Source organism: Nicotiana sylvestris, chromosome 9, assembly GCF_000393655.2.
Source record: "Nicotiana sylvestris chromosome 9, ASM39365v2, whole genome shotgun sequence".
Classification (NCBI taxonomy): Eukaryota; Viridiplantae; Streptophyta; class Magnoliopsida; order Solanales; family Solanaceae; genus Nicotiana; species Nicotiana sylvestris.
Window position 1 is genome coordinate 151,012,963 of NC_091065.1, and position 21,720 is coordinate 151,034,682.

General features: G+C 38.5%; 1 protein-coding gene and 1 non-coding gene across 2 annotated transcripts; one reads left to right on the top strand and one right to left on the bottom strand.

Moving 5' to 3' along the window:
* Window positions 1-4,881: 4,881 nt before the first annotated feature.
* LOC138878416 (uncharacterized) lies at window positions 4,882-6,386 on the bottom strand. The gene is made up of 4 exons (XM_070158092.1): window positions 5,920-6,386; window positions 5,664-5,850; window positions 5,286-5,375; window positions 4,882-5,214 (listed from the first exon to the last, which is right to left on the bottom strand). Exons 1-4 carry the CDS (start codon window positions 6,384-6,386, stop codon window positions 4,882-4,884), a joined length of 1,077 nt encoding a protein of 358 aa, XP_070014193.1.
* A 13,453-nt stretch (window positions 6,387-19,839) lies between these two features.
* On the top strand, window positions 19,840-19,912 carry TRNAA-UGC (transfer RNA alanine (anticodon UGC)). Its single transcript has one exon. It is a non-coding gene; the product is annotated as a tRNA-Ala (tRNA).
* Window positions 19,913-21,720: the final 1,808 nt, after the last annotated feature.

Sequence of the window (21,720 nt, forward strand, 5' to 3'; positions counted from 1 at the left end):
TCAAATTGGAAAGATTTGACCAAATTTGACTTTTTAGAATTTGACTTCGGATTGGATATTTGATGGTTCCGTTAGCTCCGCTTGGTGATTTTGGAGTTAGGAGCGAGTCTGAAATGTGGTTTGGAGGTCCGGAGTAGATTTAGGCTTGAATTAGCGAAAGTTGGAAATTTGGCGATTTCGGTCGGTAGTGGAAAATTTGATATCGAGGTCGGAATGGAATTTAGGAAGCTGGAATAAATTCATGGTATCATATTTGACTTGTGTGCAAAATTTGGGGTCATTCGGGCATGATTTGATTGGTCTCGGCGTCCTTTGCGGAACTTGGAAGTTTATAAGTTCATAGGCTTGAAAGCCAAGGGTAATTTGGTATTTTGTTGTTGTTTTGAGCGATTCAAAGGTTATACTAAGTTTGAATAATGTTATGGGATATGTATGTATATTTGGTTGAGGTCCCAAGGGCCTCGGGTGAGTTTCGACTGGTTATCGGATCATTAGTTGGCTTTGGAAGTTGTCAGATCTCCTGTCTCTGGTGTAGGAAGTGAGGACCGCACAAAATTGGTGCGGACCGCGGAGATACTATGCGGCCACGGTGGATTTTATGCGGACCGTGGAAGGTATGGCTCAGGGTCCGCACACGCAGCAGAATTATGCGGACTGAGGTGAGGAGTGTGCGACCGCGATGGATTTATGCGGACCGCGCAGTGAAGGTTCAGAGAGCACTATATAAGCGAGGTTTAGGGTTTTATTTCACATCTTGGACTTTGGAAGCTCGGTTTGAGGCGATATTTTGGGAGTTTTCCAAGGAAATCATCTAGGTAAATAATTCTAACTCGGTTTTGGCTAATAATCATGAATATATCATTGAATTCGTCATTCGATTAGTGATTTGGGATGAAATTTGAAAAAATTGGTAGAGTTTCATAAAATGAACTTTTGGGATTTGGAAGCCGATTCGAAGTCGGATTTGAGTGAAACTAGTATAGTCAGTCTTATAATCAAATGGATTGTTGGATTTTGCGACCTTTGTCGGATTTCGAGACATGGGTCCGGGCCCAACTTTTGAGTTGACTTTTTGACTTTGACCTAAAGCTTAGCATTTTCTTATGGGATTGATGTCTTTAGCTCGTGTTGATTGTATCAAATTGTTTATGGCTAGATTCGAGGCTTTTGGAGGTCGGTTCGAGAGGCAAGGGCATCACGGAGTAGGATTTTTATCGGTTTGAGGTAAGTAACGATTGTAAATCTAGTTCTGAGGGTATGAAACACCGAATTTCGTCTCGTTTACTATTTTGAGGTGACGCACATGCTAGGTTATGAGAATATGGGCATGAACCACTAGGGATTGTGACTTGGTCTGTCCCGTAGCAACTATAAGTTACGTATTTGATTGAAACTATATGATACTTATGTGTTGTAGTTTCTATAAATTGGGTTGAATGTCATATTTGGGCCTTGTGCCATAACTGTTTGGACCCTTAGGGGCCTTTTTCTTATTATCCTCTCACTATTTTTGGTTGAAAATCTATACTCAATCATGTTATACTTATTGATTTCATAACTCAGTCTTTATTACTCTATTTTGATGCTTATAAAAATATTGTTTTGGGATGAGTATCCTATTTTTTTTACTGATAGCCTGAGTGGCTTGAGAGGTTTATGACTGAGTGAGGCCGAGGGCCTGATTTGTGAGGATATTTATGGGATCGGGCTGCACGCCGCAGCATGTTGTTACTGATTCATGATTGAGTAAGGCCGGGGGCCTGATTGATTTATGCCACGAGGTGGCTTGTTATAGCGCTTGGGCTGAAGGAACCCCTTCGGAGTATGCACACCCCTAGTGACTGCATGTACCCTGATTGTGAGTGATGTTTTGCCCCATGGGCTGTACATGAGTGATGGTGAGGTATGGTCGAGGGGCTGTATACGAGTGACTGTGAGGTTTTCCCGAGGGGCTGTATATGAGTGATGTTTTGCCCGAGGGGCTGTTTATGATTTCATCATTTTTTTACTCACTGTTGCAGTGAACCTCCATTTGAGAACTGTTGAAATATCTTCAAATGATTTCACTGGAGCTGAGCTTAAAAGAAATGATTTGATTCAAACTCTGCTTTTAAAAGCCTATTGTATTTTTACTGATATTTCATGACTTTATATGCTTTATTGCTCGTTAGTACTTCTCAGTCTTTATTTACTTTGGTTACTTACTGAGTTGGCATACTCACGTTACTCCCTGCACCTTGTGTGCAGATCCAGACGTGGTAGCAAGTGCTGATTGTTCAGTTGCACATCCATCGGAGTTAGCGAGGTAGCTGCCTGACGATCGCAGCCCTGCTTTCCTCCCTCTTTATTTTCCCTTAGTCGTATTCAGTTATTTCTAGACTGTTTTAGTCTTAGTATTTCGGACGGATTGTAATAGATGCTCATGACTTGTGATACCCCGATGTCGGGCTTTTCTTTCCACACTTTTGTTGTTCAGGTTTTCCTTTATGAAGTTTTATTATTAAATAGCTTGAATTTATCTTTGAAAAGAAATATCGTGTTGTTTTTGGTAAAGAGTCAGCTTGCCTAGTACCACGATAGGCGCCATCACGACATGGTAGTTTGGGTCGTGACATTATGTTTATGCCGCCCAATGCAACTTGTTATCATTTTCTTTCTTTTATTTCTTTTTGTTTAAGTGAGTTCCACAAATTTGCCCCTTAATTTTGATTTTTCTTCTTCATTCCAAGACTTGATCTCAATCTCTGAAAATCTTTAAGCTTGAGAAGCTTTGTGAAAATATTTGCAACTTGATCATGAGATTTCACAAATTTGAGCTCGACTTCCTTCTTGGCAATACATTCTCTGATGAAGTGATACCATGTGTCTATATGCTTGCTTCGATCACGATACACTGGATTCTTCACGAGTGTTTGTTTGGATTTATTGTCAACACAAATCTTTGTAGCATCAATTTGTGGCAAATTGAGCTCATTCAACAATCTTCTCAACAAATAGCATGACATGTACAGGATGTTGCTGCTATATATTCAGCTTCATAAGTCGAGAGAGTAACAATTGATTGTTTCTTTGAACCCCAAGAAATAACATAATCGCCCATGAAAAATACAAAACCGGTTGTACTTTTTCTATCATCAATATCTCCCCCATAATCACTATCATAAAATCTCACAAGGTTGAAATCACTAGAAGAAGAATAAAATAGCCCAAACTCAATCATACTTTTTAGGTAGCGAAGAATTCTTCTAGTGACCTTCAAGTGAGTGGAGGGAGGAGCTTCCATAAAGCGACTTACTACTCCAACTACAAAGAGTATATCTGGCATGGTACAAGTTAAGTACCTCAAACTTTCCACAAGACTTTTAAAAAAATGTGGGATTCACTTTTTCTCCTTCATCAAACTGGGACAATTTTGTCCCACTCTCCATCGGTGTGTCCACGGGGTTGCAATCGAGCATGTAGAACTTCTTCAATATCTCTTTTGTATAGCTTTCTTGAGAGATAAAAATTCCATCCTCCATCTGCTTTACTTCTAGGCCTAGGTAGTATGACATGAGCCCTACGTTTGTTATCTTGAACTCACGAGACATATCTTTCTTAAAAGCTTCAATCAAACTTGGGTTATTACCCGTGAAAATAAGATCATCAACATAAAGACAAACAAGCAAGATATCTCCATTAGTATGAACTTTAAGATAAAGAGCATATTCATGGAGACAACAAACAAACCTATTGTCTTGAAAATACTTATCGATGCAACTATTTCATGCTCGTGGGGCTTGCTTCAATCCATATAAAGATTTGTTCTACTTCAGCATTTTATCTTCATGGTTTTTGACTATGAAGCCCACTAGGTGTTAAACATAGACTTCTTATTCAAGATAGTCATTCAAAAAGGCGACCTTGACATTTACTTGATGTGTTTTCCACTTCATTTGCACCGGCAAAAAGATCAGCAAACAAACTATCTCCATGTGGGCAACAAGTGCATAGATTTCTTCATATTCAATGCCTTGCCTTTGATTTTAGCCTTTAGCCACGAGTCGTGCCTTGTCTATCTCCACATCTCCATCAACATTCTTCTTTGTCTTGTATACCCATTTCAATCCAATTGCTTGATGACCCTTGGGAAGAGTTGTTAACTCCCAAGTGTTGTTCATCTATATTGACTCGATCTCCTCCTCCATGGCTTATCTCCACCTTTTGTCTGTAATTTCATCAAGGTTCATTAGTTCCTTGTCAGCAAAAAGACGATATACAAAAATCAAAATTAGTAACTTCTTTGTGTCCTCATATATCTCTTGAATAATCCTTGTCCTTCGAGGGTGTTCATTTGAACTTTATTGAGAAGAGGGAGATGCAACAGTGGTTGGAGAAGGAGGCGAAGTTGTATCCTGTACAGGTTCCACTGTCTCTGGTTCTTCTTCATCATCAAAGTGTGGAAGAAAATCATATGAAGTTTCTTCCCGAGCTTCCCAGTTTCATGCCAATTCTTCATCAAATTCAACATCACGACTCACCACCACCTTGCCTCTACTTGGGTTGTATAGCTTATAGCCTTTTGAACTAGTATCATAGCCAACAAACACGTGCTTGACACTTTTGATCATCAAGCTTAGCTCTCCCTTGATGTGGCGCATGAGCATAGGCTATGCTCCCAAAGATTCTCAAGTGCTTGACACTAGGCTTTCTTCCACTCCATGCTTCTTGAGGGGTTTGATCTCCAACAATCCTTGTTGGAGACCTGTTGTTCAAATAAACTGCACAAGAAACAGCTTCGGCCCAAAATTCTTTGGGCATATTTTTAGCTTTCAACATACATCTAGCCATATTAAGAATCGTTCGATTCTTTCTCTATACAACTCCATTTTGTTGGGGTGACTAAGTTACCATTAGAGGGCGACAAATTCCATGAGACTGGCAGAAGTCATTAAATTCTATTGAGTTGAATTCCCCTCCTCTTTCAGACCTTAAAGCTTTTATTTCATAGCCACTTTCTTTTTCCACAAGTACTTTAAATTTTTTAAAAGCAGCATAAGCTTCAGATTTTTGGTTCAAGAAATAAACCCAAGTCTTTCTACTAAAGTCATCAATGAAAAGCAGAAAGTATTTACTTTTACCAAAGGAAGGTGGATTGATTGGTTCACACACATCAGTGTGAACAAGCTGAGCAGTTTGGTTGATATTGGAATGGCCTTTTTCGGAAAACTCCTCCTTGCACGTTTTCGAAGAAGACAAACTTCACACAATTGATTGGGATGGTTGATTGATGGTAGCCCATGCACCATGTTCTTTTCTCCCATTGATTTGAGCTCTTCAAAATTCAAGTTCCCAAATCGCATGTGCCAACACCATGATTCATCTTCCACATTAACCTTCAAACATTTTGCATCAATTGTTTTAAGATTCAGAGAAAATAATCTATTATTTGCCATATACACTTTAGCAATTAGAACTCCACTTAAATCTCTAAACAAAATATGCATATTTCTTATGTGGATGTCATATTCCTTTTCAAGAAGTTGGCCCAAACTCAAAATATTATGTTTTAATTTTGGTATATAATAAACACCTTGAATTAATTTGTGACTACCATCTTTACAGGAGATCAGAATCGTACATATCCCTTCGATTTGAATCTTTGAGGTATCTTCAAAGGATACATTATCTCTCAGCATTTTATTGATCTCCACAAATTTTTCTTTGCATCCATACATATGATTTCTTGCTCCATTGTCCAAATACCACAAGCTACAATCATCTTTGTCTTCTTCTTTGAGTGCCAACAACAATGTTGGCTCATTTTCTTCTTTCTTGTCGTCAACAAGGTTAGCTTTTTCTTCAATATCGCTACGACATTCCCAAGAGTAATGGCCAAATTTATAACAATTATGACAATCAATTTTTTATTTGTCATACATTTGTCCATTATTTTCTTGGTAGTAATCACATCCTCTTCTTTCTCTTTGTCCACGACCACGACCTCTGAATGTTTGATGGATATTAACTTCATTGTTGAAGTTGTTACCATTACTTCTTCCTCTTCCATTATTGTCACGGCCTCGTCCCCGTCCATTCCCTCGATAGATCTTTCCACCTCCATAATCCTTGAAGGATGCTTGAGTTGTAAGAAATTGCTCCAATGACTCTTCCTGTCTCATTTTGATTTTTTCTTCGTGGGCCTGTAAAGAACCCTCCAATTGATCCACCATCATAGAGTCTAAATATTTAAACTCCTCAATATCACACACCACAAAACCAAATAAAGTGCGAAGGATCTTTTCTACCACACAGACATCTTCTATGTACTTCTCGTATCTTCTTAATTGATTTACAACATCCTTCACTTTTGAACAATAATCCGAAATGCATTCGGATTCTTTCATTTTTAAACTTTAAAATCAGCCCTTAAAGTTTGAAGTTTTACTTTCATTACCTTGTCAACTCCTTGAAGAAAATTTTGTAAAATCTCACAATCTTCCTTTGAGGTGGTAGCATTTGCCACCTTCTCAAACATGACATCATCCAAACATTAGTGGATGAACGTGAGGGCTTGTTGATCCTTCTTCCTTATCTTTGCCAAGACATATTTTTCATTTTGAGCCAGAGCTTCCTCATTATCGGGTTCTACATACCCTCTATCTATGATTTTTCACACATCCTGGGAGCCAAGAATGACTTTAATATGTAGATACTATTTCTCATAATTATCTTTTGTGAGACGGGGGCACTAAAAACACATCGGACCATTATTCGTAGTCCAATAAGTTAAAAAATGAGCCGAACATGATCCGAGTCACACTCGAGCCCCCGAGATCCCATCCAAACATACCAACATATCCTAAATCATCATACGAACTTAGTCGAAGCCTCAAATCACATCAACCAACATCGAAAACACGAATCGCACCCCAATTCAAGCCTGATGAACTATTAAACTTCTAACTTCTAAAGCCAATGTCGAAACCCATAAAATCAACTTCGATTGGCCTTAAATTTTGAACACAAGTCATAAATGATACATCGGCCCTATTCCAAAGCACGAAACCAAAATTCGAGCCTAGTAACAACAAAGTCAACTCTCGATCAAACTTCTCAACTTTCCAAACATTCAACTTTCCAACCTTCATCAATTCAAGCCAAAACGACCTATGGACCTCCAAATCAAAATCCAGATATACTCCTAAGTCCAAAATAACCATACGAAGCTATCGAAACCATCAAAACTCAATTCCGGAGTCATTTACATATAAGTCAACATCCGGTCAACTCTTTCAACTTAGGCTTCCAACCTTGGGATTAAGTGTCCCAATTTATTCCGAAACATCGCCGAAACCAAACCAACCATTCCGGAAAGTCACATAACAACAAAAGAATATAGAAGCAATAAATAGGGGAACAGGGCTACTATACTTAAAACGACCGGCCAGGTCATTATATTCTCCCCCTCTTAAACAAAAGTTCAGCCTCAAACGAACCTAGAATCATACTTGGAATCTCAAATAGGTGTGGGTAGCTTCTCTGCATCTCCTGCTCGGTCTCCCAAGTAGCCTTCTTAACTAGCTGACCTCTCCACTATACTTTCACTGAAGTTATATTCTTTGACCTCAACTTTCGAACTTGTCTATCCAAAATGGCCACCGGCTCCACATCATAAGTCAAATCCCCATCTAAATGAACCCTGTTGCAGTCCAAAACATGAGATGGATCACCAAAATACTTTCGGAGCATGGAACATGAAATAGTAGGTGAACACTCGATAGACTAGGTGGCAATGCAAGCTTGTAAGCCACCTCTCCAATCCTCTCAAGCACCTCAAATGGGCCAATATACCGAGGGCTCAACTTGCACTTCTTCATGAACCTCATAACACCCTTCATGGGTGAAACTCTGAGCAATACCTTCTCTCCCACCATGTAGGCAACATCACGAACTTCCGATCGACGTTACTCTTTTGTCTAGACTATGTCGTGCGAATACGATCCTGAATCAACTTAACCTTTTCCAAAGCATCCTGAATCACATCAGTACCTAATAGCCTAGCCTCACCCGGCCCAAACAAACCAACCGAAGACCGACACCGCCTCCCATACAAGGCCTTATACGGAGCCATATGAATACTCGATAAGTAGTTGTTGTTGTACACAAACTCTACAAGCGGTAGAAACTGATCCCAAGAACCCCTAAAATCCATGACACAAATGAATAGCATATCCTCCAATATCTGAATGGTGCACTCAGATTGTCCGTCGGTCTGAGGGTGGAATGTTGTACTCAACTCAACCTATGTGCCTAAATCTCGCTGCACTGCTCTCCAAAACTATGATGTGAATTGTGTGCCCCAATCTGAAATAATGGATATCGGCACACCGTGAATGTAAGGCCCCAAAAAATCTCGCTAAGTAACTTAGGATTTCGTGGTGCCGCGTAGGCTAATTATAATATTTTATGTGGTATTAACATGGTGGGCATCCGTTGGATTTGGTAAATAAGTGTACAAGGCCTATGGTAAGTAATTTGGGGCCAAGGAAAGGCCTAAGCCTAAGTCAAATTGGAAAAGTTCATAATAGGCTATGATTCCAAGTGAGTTTGCACAAGTTCACACTTTGAACGAGCATATCTATATATATATATATATATATATATATATATATATATATATATATATATATATATATATGGTTTTATGTGATTAAAGACCTATCATATGAAAGGTCTTCGAGTCTAGTTTCCAACGCTTTAAACTGTTCGTCATTTGGATATTCCTACACAAAGGTATGATCAAATTACCAAAGGCTGGAAAATTGCGATACTCTGTCGAATCTGCGATCGCAAATATGTCGCATTTTTGACTCTGCGATCGCAGATTTATCGCAGATTGGGCCAGTGTTGCCCAGTTTTAGGCACCTATTTTGCAATGCATTTTGCGGCCCACATTCTTGTTTTGCGGTCCATTCTGTGATCGTAGACCCGATTTCGGAGGCTTATTTTTCCTATTTTTATAACCCAACCCCATTTTAATATATAGTCTTTGGGGCTTCATTTGGGGTCATTTTCTACTATTTTTAGAGAGAGCTGAGAGCATATAGAGAGATAAAGAGGGAGAAGGAGCCTAGCTTCATAATCACCCATCTCTTGCTCAAGTCTTCAAGAATCAAAGAACTCAATTACATGTTATTCATATAAGAGATTGAGATTGCTAGAATTTCCGGAACGTCGTAATAACTTAAGGAAAGCTTAAACAAGGTATGTATGGCTAAAACCCTGTATTTTAGGAATGGATCTCCATCGGTGTTTGTGTGAATACGGTAAGATTAAAGTTGAATTGTTGCATTGATTGTTGTTTCACATGAATTTGGGGTTGCGACCTTATAGGCGTGAAAGATGTGTCTCATTATGATCAATGTTCTATTCTTGATAACTTGAAAGGGTGCAAGGAATATGAATCACGATTGAAATGCTTAGACCTTAAATTGAGATTGAAGCTGCATATGTTGTGCCATCTATGTGAAGTCTCATCTATGTTTACAATTCTATTTGCTCTTGTGTGCACATATTATCCTAAATTACAAATCTAACATTGAAATTGGGAATGATGTGAGATATGGCCTAGTGCCAAATATATGACGTGATAGATGTGGCCCCAAGTGCCTATGAAATGATATATGTGAAACAAAGACTGAAATGAGATGATTGATGAAAAATGAAACTCCTTGGTAAGGAGGCCTAGCCGATCGGGCCGAGATCGGACACCATGCCGCACACATGGTGGTATTGTATTTGTGATTGAAGTATATGTCTCAAATGAGGCAACCTAGCTGATCGGGTCGAGATCGGACTCCGCTCTAGATAGCGATGGTATTGTGGACAATGATGAATAGTATGAAACGCCCCAAAACTAAAAGCTATGGGAAATAATGTGAAAAATTGTATGATTCTTTTATTTGATAATGTGGTGACCATTTAAAGTATTTGAGTTATACTTGTGATTCCTTTTATTTGATGATGTAGTGATTGTTTAAAGCTTTTGTTGAATCCTTATGATTTCCTTGTCCTTGTATGGTTATTCTTTCTAATGAGATGGTGTTTAGTTATACATACTAGTGCTATTCGATGGCACTAATGTCCCTCTTATCGGGGGCGCTACGTCTTTAAATGGATGTAGGTGTTTCTATAGCAGGCAGTGTTGGTCGCAGCTAGTGCCGCATCATCCTTTCAGCTGACTTGGTGAGCCCCACTTCATTTCCGGGTCATGTTTCATCTGTTTATCATTTACTTTGTATTTGAGGTATAGCCAGAGCCTTGTTACCGGTATTTTCATATTATTCGTCAATTGTATTTAGAGGCTCCGTAGACAGGTTGTGGGTAGTGTCGGGTATTGAAATTAAAATAGAAATATCAATGTTTTGGCAATGATGTATAAAACTTGTAATATCTTCAAAATTGTGAACGAAGTTTCTAATGGAAATGAAATGGAAATTGTTAATGACATGTTTATAGAATTTGATTAATGGTGTACATTTTCTTTTTATTCAAAGACGAATTTGGGTAGTATAAAACCTAACAGGCTTGCTCAGTCGAGTTTACTCGGTTGAGCGCCGGTCGCGCTCCTCGGGTTTTGGGGCGTGACCGTGAAGGCAAACAATCTCACAAATGTAGATCTCAGCCAACCGCTATGAAGAATATGTAGTCCCAACTGGAATGAAATATGCGAACTTAGTCAACCGGTCCACATCACCCAAATAACATCAAATTTCTTCAAAGTCCGTGGGAGCCTAACTACGAAGTCCATGATGATACGCTTCCATTTTCACTCAAGAATCTCAAGCCTCTGAAGCAAACCGCCCGGTCTCTGATGCTTGTACTTCACCTGCTGATAGTTCAAGCACTAAGCTACAAACTCCACTATATCTTTCTTCATTATCCACCACCAATAGTGATGCCTCAAGTCCTAATACATCTTTGCAGCACACAGATGAATGGAATACCGCAAACTGTGGGCCTCCTCAAGAATCAACTCACGTAACTCATCCACATCGGGCACACAAATTTGACCATGCATATGTAATACCCCATCATATCCAATAGAAACCTCCTTGGCATCACCGTGCTAAACCGTGTCCTTAAGGACAAGCAAATGGAGGTCGTCATACTGACGCTCTCTGAAGCGATCATATAAGGAAGATCGAGAAACCATATAAGCTAGAACCCTGGGCTCTGAAACATCTAACCTCACGAACTGATTGACCAAGGCTTGAACATCTGATGCAAGTGGTCTCTTACCAACATGAATATATGCAAGGCTACCCATGCTCACTACCTTTTTACTCAAGGCATCGGCCTCTACATTGGCCTTCCTGAGATGATACAAGATGGTAATATCATAGTCTTTTAATAGTTCCAACCATCTACGTTGTCTCAAATTTAGATCCATTTGCTTGAACAAGTGCTGTAGATTCTAATGATCTGTAAATGCCTTATAAGACATGCCATGGAGATAATGCCTCCAAATTTTCAATGCATGGACTATGGATGCCAACTCTAAATCATGAACAATGTAGTTATTCTCATGAGGCTTCAACTGGTGTGAAGCATAAGCAATCACTCTACCCCCTACATCAAGACATACCCAATACCAATCCGAGAAGCATCACAATACACTGTATATGAGCCCGACGCTAAAGGCAAAACTAGAACCGGAGCTATAGTCAAGGCAGTCTTGTGCTTTTGAAAGCTCTTCTCACACTCATCAGACCACCTAAATGGGGCATCCTTCTGGGTGAACCTAGTTAAAAGTGTTACAATGGATGAGAAACCCTACACAAAGCGGTGATAATATTCGGCCATGCCATGAAAACTCTGAATCTTAGTAGCTGAAGACGGTCTGGGACAACTATGAACCACATCAATCTTCTTCGGATCCACCTTGATCCCCTCGATGAATACCACGTGCCCCAAGAACGCCACTGAACTGAGCCAAAACTCACACTTGGAGAACTTAGCATAAAGTTTCTCCTCCCTCAATGTCTGTAGTACAATCCTCAGATGTTGTGCATGCTCCTCTTGACTACGTGTCTTCACAAGATATCATCAATAAATACTATGGCTGGAACAATGTTCATCAGATGCATGAAATCTGTTGGGGAATTGGTCAGCATGAAAGACATCACAAGGAACTCGTACTGACCATAGCGGGTCCTGAATCGTCTTCAAAATATCAGAGTTCCGAATCTTCAACTAGTGATACCCAGACCTCAAGTCAATCTTAGACAACACTCTAGTTCCCTGAAGCTGGTCAAATAAGTCATCAATGCACGACAAAGGATACTTGTTCTTAATTGTAACTTTGTTTAACTGCCTATAGTCAATGCACATCCGCATAGTACCATCCTTCTTCTTCACAAACATAACCGGTGCACCTAGTGCGACACATTAGGCTTAATGAACCCCTTATCAAGAAGATCATAAAATTGCTCTTTCAATTCCTTCAACCGTGCTGGTGCCATGCGATACGGAGGAATAGAAATGGGCTTAGTGACAGACACTAAGTCAATACCAAAATCAATGTCTCTGTCGGGTGGCATGCCAAGCAGGTCTACAGGAAACACATTCAGAAAGTCTCACACTATCGAAACAGAAGCAATGGTAGGATTATCAACACCAACATCCCTCACAAAAGCCAAATATGACAAATACCCCTTCCCAACCATTTAGATATGAAATCACTTTACTGGGAACATAGTCCAAAGAACCTCTCCACTCGATCCTAGGTAATCCCCGTATTGCCAACGTCATGGTCTTAGTGTGTCAATCCAGAATAGCATGACATAGGGACAACCAAGCCATGCCTAAAATCACATCAAAATTAACCATACTAAGCAATAAGAGATCAACTCTCATCTCCAATTACCCAATGTTCATCACACACCGATACACACGATCCATAATAATAAAATCACTCACCGGCGTAGATACATGAACATGCGTAACTAAGGACTCACGGGGCATATCCAATATCGAGCAAAATACGATGATACATATGAATAAGTGGAACCATGATTAAATAATATGGAAGCATCCTTGTGGCACACTGGAACAATACCTGTGATCACTGCATCTGAAGCAATGACCTCTAGCCTGGCAGGGAAAGCATAACATCGAGCCTGACCACTACTTGATCGACCTCCCCCTTTAGGGAGACCTCTAGTTGCCTAAGCCCCACCCTAAACTGGCTGAGCGGGTGGTGAAGTAACTAGTGCGGAAGTCATAGCATAAACCATTTGCTGAATTGGACCTCCCAAAAGATGGGGACAATGCCTTTTTATATGACCAAAAGTCTCCACACTCAAAGCAACATGGATCCAACAATGGCAGCTGGTACTGAATCGGACCCTGAGAACAAGAATAACTACTAGAAGGACCTGATATAGATGAAATCTAAACTGATGGAGCACAAGATGAACCCTGAACTAGGAGGGCACTGAGAGATAACTGACCCAAACGAGCACTATATGAACCATGGCTAGCTGATGCACTATGACGAACTGGACGAGCTATCTGAGCGGGCCTATAAGGGTGACTCCCACTGTGGTGGGACAGTCCTCCAAAAGAAACACCGCTGAAACCACCCGAACCACAAGGCTTCTTGGACTCCCTTTCCTCATGCTCCTGACTACGAACCTGCTTTAGCTGCCTAGCAATATCAACCACCTCATCAAACCTAGCACCTAATGCAATCTCCCAAGTCATGACGAAGTGTAGTCCATAGTTGAGGCCATCAATGAACCTCCTAATACCCTACTCTCTCTCCCCGTGGGAACCAACCAGATCGAGTGGCGAGTCAACTCTGAAGTAACAGAACTAGCCTTGAACTGAAAGCAGTGACGAGCTCAGAAAGGTATAGTCTAAATCCAAATAATAACAATACAGAGATAACAAAAAAATGATAGTAATAACTCAATGAAATCTCATAATAAATTTGTACACAGTACAAAAGCGTACAATGCTTTCAAGTTAATAGTTTAAGCTCAGCAATGTTAAAATATGCCAAGTATAACTGATATGCGGAATGTTACATCTCTATGTCTACATGTCAAATGTGCATGTCACATGTAATGCATCACAGTGATAAACGCTTGTACTCACACTCCCAAAGTACTCAATTTCATTGTCTCACACTCCTCACTCATCACTCTCAGTTACTTAGCACACTCAATCACTCAACATTGTACGGTACCTCCGCCCACTGCTAGTATGTCAGACTCCGAAGGGGCGGATCCTGCCCAAGCGCTAATATAATCCAACATGGCATGTTGCGTCGCGCAGCCCGATCCTATAATGAATCAATAAAACCTGTTGTGGCGTGTAGCCCGATCCCATAATGAATCAATAAAACTTGTTGCGACGTGCAACCTGATCCCATAATGAATCAATAAAACTTGTTGCAACAGGCAGCCTGATCCCATAAATATCACTTACAATCCGGCCCTCCGGCCCCAACTCAGTCATCAATCTCTCCAGTCTCTCGGGCTCACAAATCTCATGCCAATTAGCCCAAACAATGATAACATAATGTAACAATAAATGACAACAGAGACTGAGATATGATATGAAAATGATGACTGTGACTAAGTATATAATTGCAGTTTAAACAAATAATTTAATAGTAGAAATGACCTCAGTGGGTTCCAACAGAATAAGTATATAGCTTAAATATGATTTTTAATATAGATCATAGCTCAATTACTATAACACATAGGGATTACATGAATAAAAATAAGGTTCGATAACTACACGGTACCACGGAGTCAACCGAGTCACAATTACCACAGTTCACGCCCACACACCCATCACCTAGCATGTGCGTCACCTCAACACCAAGCACATAATACGTATTTCAGGGAGTCATACCCCTCAGTACCAAGCTTAGAAGTGTTACTTACCTCAAACCACGCAAATTACAATTCCAACAAGCCCTTACCTTGCGAATCGACCTCTGAATAACTCGAATCTAGCCACAAACAACTTAGTGTAATTAATACAAGCTACAAGAATCGATTCCATACAATAAAGCTAAGTTCTTTAACCAAAGTCAAAAAGTCAACCCCGAGCCCACATTTCGAACCCAACAAAATTTATAAAATTCGAGTACCCATTCAATAACAAGTCCAACCATACCAAAATCATCAAATTCCGACCTCAAATCACCTTTCAAATCCTCAAGCTTATGATGTTTCCTTTTTCCTAATTTTTTCAACCCAAAATACTGATTAAATGGTAAAAACAATGATGGATTCATGTCTATTAATTAAATCTGAGTTAGAATCACTTACCCAAATCAACTCCTTGAAAATCTCTCCAAATATTACCTCAATCCGAGCTCCCAGAGTTCAAATGTGAAATAATACTCTAACCCTCGTTTTTAAAATTAAATAGTCTACCTAGTTGTTCCTATTCGCGATCGCGAAGAATAAAAAAATGCTGCCCTAAAATTTACTCTTCTCGAACGAAAAAATTCCATCATGAACGCGGTGACTAATTCCCCAAAAGGTACGCGATCGCGGACATACATGTGCGACCGCGTAGAACAATGCATCTGACATCCCATTCTCTTTTTCCCTCTTTGTGAACACGACACCTCTCACGCGTTCGCGTAGCACTAACTCCCCAAGGTTTGCGATCGCTGACCAATTCTCACGAATGAATAGAACAATTTCACCGATCACCCAAACAACCCTTTGCGATCACGAACCTTCACTCGCGATCACATATAAGGAAACCAACAACAGATATAACAGCAGTCCAACAAGTCTAAAAATGAGCCGAACATGATCTAAATCACACCTGAGGCCCTCCAGGACCACCCCATCCAAACATACCAACATATCCTAAAACATCATACAAACTTATTTGAAGTCTCAAATCACATCAAACAACATCGAAAACACGAATCGTACCCCTATTCAAGTCTAATGAAATATTAAACTTCTAACTTCTAAAACCAATGCCAAAACCCATCAAATCAACTCCGATTGATCTTAAATTTTGCACACAAGTCATAAATAATACAACAGACCTATTTCAACTCCTGAAACAAAAATCTAAGCCTGGTAACAACAAAGTAAACTCTCGGTCAAACTTATCAACTTTTCAAACCTTCAACTTTTCAACTTTCGCCAATTCAAGTCAAAATGATACGGACCTCCAAATCAAAATTCAGACATACTCCTAACTCCAAAATCACCATACGAAGCTATCAGAACCATCAAGACTCCATTTCGGAGTCATTTACATATAAGTCAATATCCGGTTAACTCTTTTAACTTTGGCTTCCAACCTTGGTACTAAGTGTCCCAATTCATTCTGAAACATCCTTGGAACCAACCAACCACCCCAGAAATTCACACAACAACAAACAAACATAGAATAAGCAATAAATGGAGTAACGAGGCTACAATACTCAAAATAACTGGTCGGGTCGTTACAATTAAAGAGATGTTTCTCTATGATCATATGCTTAAGTCACATTTGTTCTTTATTTATAAAGGCTTCTTTATAACAATGATCTTTTATGTTTTGTAGTCTAAGTATTAATGAATACTTTCTTTCCGTTATTTTTTATTTGGTTGACATATGTTCAAGGAAGAAACTACAATTTTTGTTACTCATCTTCTGAATGGGTGCATGATATTCATATTTAATATGTCAACAATATGTACTGCTTGTGCCTTAAAGTAATGGAATTAAGCCGAGTTATAGTCAATCTCTACTGATATAAAAGTGATCACATATTTTTGTTATATGCTTAGACCGAGTATCTAAATATTAAGAATACTAGTCTTAGTTACATATATCCCTATTCTTCTACAAGTTAATTATAACATATATTGTCACATTAAATGGATGTAGCCATTCTAAGTGTTTCCTTGTTCCTATTTCAGACATGGGTAGACGAGGACAAGCTCGAAGTACCCCAAGTAGGAATTATCAAATTCGAGCAAGGGGACAACATAGAAGGATGCGTCGTCGCATGACTTATTTCTGTATTGATTCAGACTAGGAGTCTGAAGTCATCAGGAATGTCCGAAAAATGAAGCAAAGTAATTTAATGGATCGAAGCGCCGAACGAGGGGAAGGAGAAAAGAAATTTAGGGAGTTTAAAAAATTTAAAATGGGCCCTGATGATTCTATTCCTGAACATGTACACTTATTTTTTAGTTTTAAAATGGCCGAATTTTCTAATTACATAGAGATTACTGATTGGGAAGCTTTAGCTATTTTAGCAGACTCTCTTCGAGAGCCTTGGGGTAAAATTTTAACTGACGTTTATCATGGTATCTGGCCTAATGAACCTTTTAGCATATATGCGCAAGAGTCAATATATAATTGGTATATGTATGTCCTAGAAAATATGTATTATTTTAATGAAATTTAAATTATGTTGCTTGTCTCACTAGTTACATATATTATTTGTTATTTTATTTTGTAATGGATTGAGACTTGAAATGAAATATACACTAAGAAGGTATTTTAATATTAATTAAAATATTTAGATATAGATGATGAATGAAAACGTAGTGACCTTTCGATTCTATACTAAATGTAGAATTAATATTATAATTAATTTGTTTGAGTATGCACATGCATAAATCGAGTGAAATATATATAAATTATTTAAACTTGTAATATTGTCTCTAATAACAGATATGGCATTGAAAAATATCATTGCTGACTTGAACAAATGTGACAAACGAAATGGTGAAAATTATGACATATGGAGTCGTAAGATGCGGTATGTACTCGAAGAGAAGATGCTCTTGAAAGTATTAACTATGTTATGAGTCACTCATAGGAGGGTAACACTGCCCAACACATGAGGGATCTAAAAATTCATAATATTGGAAAAAGAAAGATTCCACTGCACATGAAATTATTGTAAATTCAGTTGTTAATGATTTCATCCACGAATGTGAGCAATATCCTATTGCTCAAGTCATAAGGGCACATTTAAGAGAGACATATGGTGGTGCAAACATGTCGCCTTAGATAGCTCACAATCAAGTTTGACAAGTACAAAAATTGTCATGATTAATGGTGGAAAAATGGTTAAAAAAATACTTATCCACCCATATCATCCATTAAAAATGGGTTGGAAAATGAAAATTTTAAAAATGGGTCAAATATAGATAAGAATCATATTATCCACTTAAAAAAAGAATAACCAATGGATAATTAATGAGTTTAACTTTTACATTTGTAAAGCCTCAAATTGGGGGTTCCTCAAGTTTGGAAGACTAAGAATTTTCCCAAAAGTGATCATATTCAAGAAACCATGGATAATATGAATATCCATATTATTCGTTGATTAACCCATTTTCTATATTAAATATGAATCATATCAGATAATTTATTCATTTTTTGCATTACCCATTTTTTACTCGTCCATATCTAACCCGACCTGCCCGTTCACCACCCCTAGTAATGATCATAGTGTCAAGCAACATCTAAGGGTGATGTCAAATATGATTGCTAAACTCTAAAGTGCTAGTCATGTTCTCTCTGATGAGCAGCAGGTTCAGGCAGTATATCGGTCTATTCCCATTAATTGGGAACATCTAAAGGTTAACTTGACCCACAATGATAGCATCAAAACGTTTGCTGATGTTGTCACTCATGTGGAACTTGAAGACGAGCGGTTTTGTGCTGCTAAAGCTGTAAATCTCTTCATGTCCTTATTCGTAATTTGATACTTAAAACCGCTTCTTGAAAAACTTGGTCAAACGCAAATTTTTGGTAAAAAGTGCTTTCCAGATTGATAGCCAAATACATACTGTTTTTCTTCAAAAGTACTTTTTCGAAAAACACTTTTAGAAAAAATATTTTTCCAAATAAATTAATTATTCTAGCTTGGCCAAACAGACTATTAATCTCCTCTATGTTTTTGGTTTTTGCAAATGATTTCGTGTACATATTTAACCAGATGTCCACATCCTGTTTGCTTTACAGTTCTCAAAATACAAAATGTCATTTTCTTCTTCTATTTTTGGTACATGCAATTATTCCTGCCAATGTAGAATCCTTTAGCCAGCGTCGCTGGCCATCAATAAAATTATAGGATAATTGCACTTTTGATATATTAGCCATTCTTTATTCTCATTTTGATCCTTTTGATATTTGATTGAGTATATTTAATTTCCAATTAATAAAAATGTGTATTTTTAGTCTCTTTGTTTAGAATTTGTGCGTTATTATAATTAATTATAGAGGTATATCGTCCTGAAATATGAAGTAAAAATATGAATATAGCATAACACATGAGTAAATAGATGGTTTAATAATTGACAATTCGCTAAACTTGTGAAGATTTACAGTAGGTAGATTACACAATATAGATTTCAATTAATTGAAGTTTATGTATGCTTAATCATAATATTATGAGGAGCGAAATTAGAATTTGTCAATGTTTCAGCGATTAAAAGCACAAATAAATTATTCTTGGCTCGATTTTCATTAGACCTATTTCGGATGTAACAAATCACGCAAAATAACTATACTTCACCCGGTAGCAGGATCAAATAGGTTATTGTTTGGCATTTATACAACGGTTAAGTCCATCTTTAAATTTTATGCGTTTGGAGCAAAAATAAGGAGAAAAGTTTTCCCGCCAAAATTTATTTTTCTAAGTTATGTTGTGTTTGGTTGATAGTTTTTAAAATAAAAAAAAAATTTCTTTTTTCGAAATTTGAACTTGTGTTTATTTGATAGTTTTTTTCAAAAAATAAATTTTGTCGAATATGTGAATTATATTTTATATGAATTGTGTCAATTTTTGTATAACCTGGGGATGTAGCTCAAATGGTAGAGCGCTCGCTTTGCATGCGAGAGGTACAGGGTTCGATCCCCTGCATCTCCATTTTAATTTGGAACTGTTTTCTTATATTCTCAATATTTCTTGATGAAAGTCCACTGTACTCTTTTAGTTTTCCTTCACAAAAATTCAATATATTATTTGATATGAATTGTTCCAGAATAACTTGCTTGTTCTTCGAGCCCTCCCAAACCCTTCACTAAAAGCTAACTAATATTTTTGTCCCAAAATGTGGTTTTGAGTATCCCAAAATATTTTTTGTAGTGTCAACTGTCAATATATAGTACGTGATGATGCATTCACTATGTTCAACTTGGTTATATACATACAGAAACAACTACTGTTGTTGGAAATCACCTGAAAGAAAAGAGTTTCAAGAACATTTTTTCAAATTTTGATTACTAGTATATTTTAATCTCAAACTACTATACTTGAATCTCAAAATAGTTAAAATCTGCAGTGTGATCTCAATATCTATTCTATTTCACTCTTCTCATTCTAACTCACATGTGTGAACAATTTCGTTCCAACTCTAGATAAAGAAATAAAGTTACTGATAAATTGACAATTAATATCATTGGGGAGGGTGAGCAGGCGGGATATGGCACACCTTGAACTAACTGAGGACATGACCCTGGATAGGAGGGGGTGGAAGTTGAGAATTAGGGTAGAAGGTCAGTAGGTAGCCGTGTGTTTCTCTTTGTCTTCATTAGTTCGATAATAGTAGTATTAGTATGATACCCTTTTTATCCTTAGTTTAATATTATCGTATATTTTGTTCTGTTATTACTTGCCATCAGCACTCCCTTAGTTTGCTATCAGCACTTCTTTCATATTCTCTATTGCTATCTTGGATTTAGTTTTCTAAATATATTGTTTTGCTATTGGTATTTTTTTCATATTCTCTATTGCTATCCTCGATTTAGTTTTCTAAATATATTGTCTTGTTACCACTTGCTATCAATGCTTCTTCCATCTTCTCTAGCCAAAGGTCTATCGAAAACAGTCTCTCTGCCGTTCCATGGTAGGGGTAAGGCTGCGTACATCCAACGCTCCCTAGACTCCACTTGTGAAATTACACTAGGCTGTTGTTATTGTAGTAATAAACGCTGACCACGTAATATCCCATATATTGTAGTTTCTCTTTATTTTTATGTTGGTTTATCATGATCATAATATGTATTTTTTTCTTCCTTTTTTTGGGTAAAAATACGAAATTTTCATTCATTAGATATGTCATGGGCTGCTTTCCAGACATGCCCCATGACCCCTTGGCCGCGCCCCATGGCGGCCTAGCAAGCCTCACAATGCCTAGCGCCATGGTCGGCCCCGTGGTCTTGGCTGCGCCAAGTGACAAGCGCGCATGTGCCTCTGTCGCCCCACCGATGCCTCTCGCCAGCGCCCAAGGGCTGGTCATTGACAACAGCGCCGCGCGCCCTGACAATGCCGCGCGCGCAGATCCTGATGCCTCGCCAGCGCCCAGCTGCAGGCCCATTCCAACAGCGCCTCGCGCACAGACCCTGATGCCAAGCACCAGTGCCCAGCCTCAGGCCAGCACATCAAGTGTCGCGCGCGCCCACAGCAACGCGCGCGCAGACCCTGACCCGCAAGACAAGGATGCTGCCATCGGACTTAGTTTTTCCTTGTAATAATCTAAGTCCTTTTCATTGTAATCATAGACTAGTTTTCATCATTTTCATTTCAGTGTGCTTCTACAGCTTTATTAGGACTAGTCTTGTAATGTTGGTTTATTTTTTTTAAGCATTATTAAGGGGGACCAAACAATCAAACATTTTCAAGCAAGCATTTTCTGGTGTCTCTCCCCCTCGACACCGCATCATTGTAATCAGCAT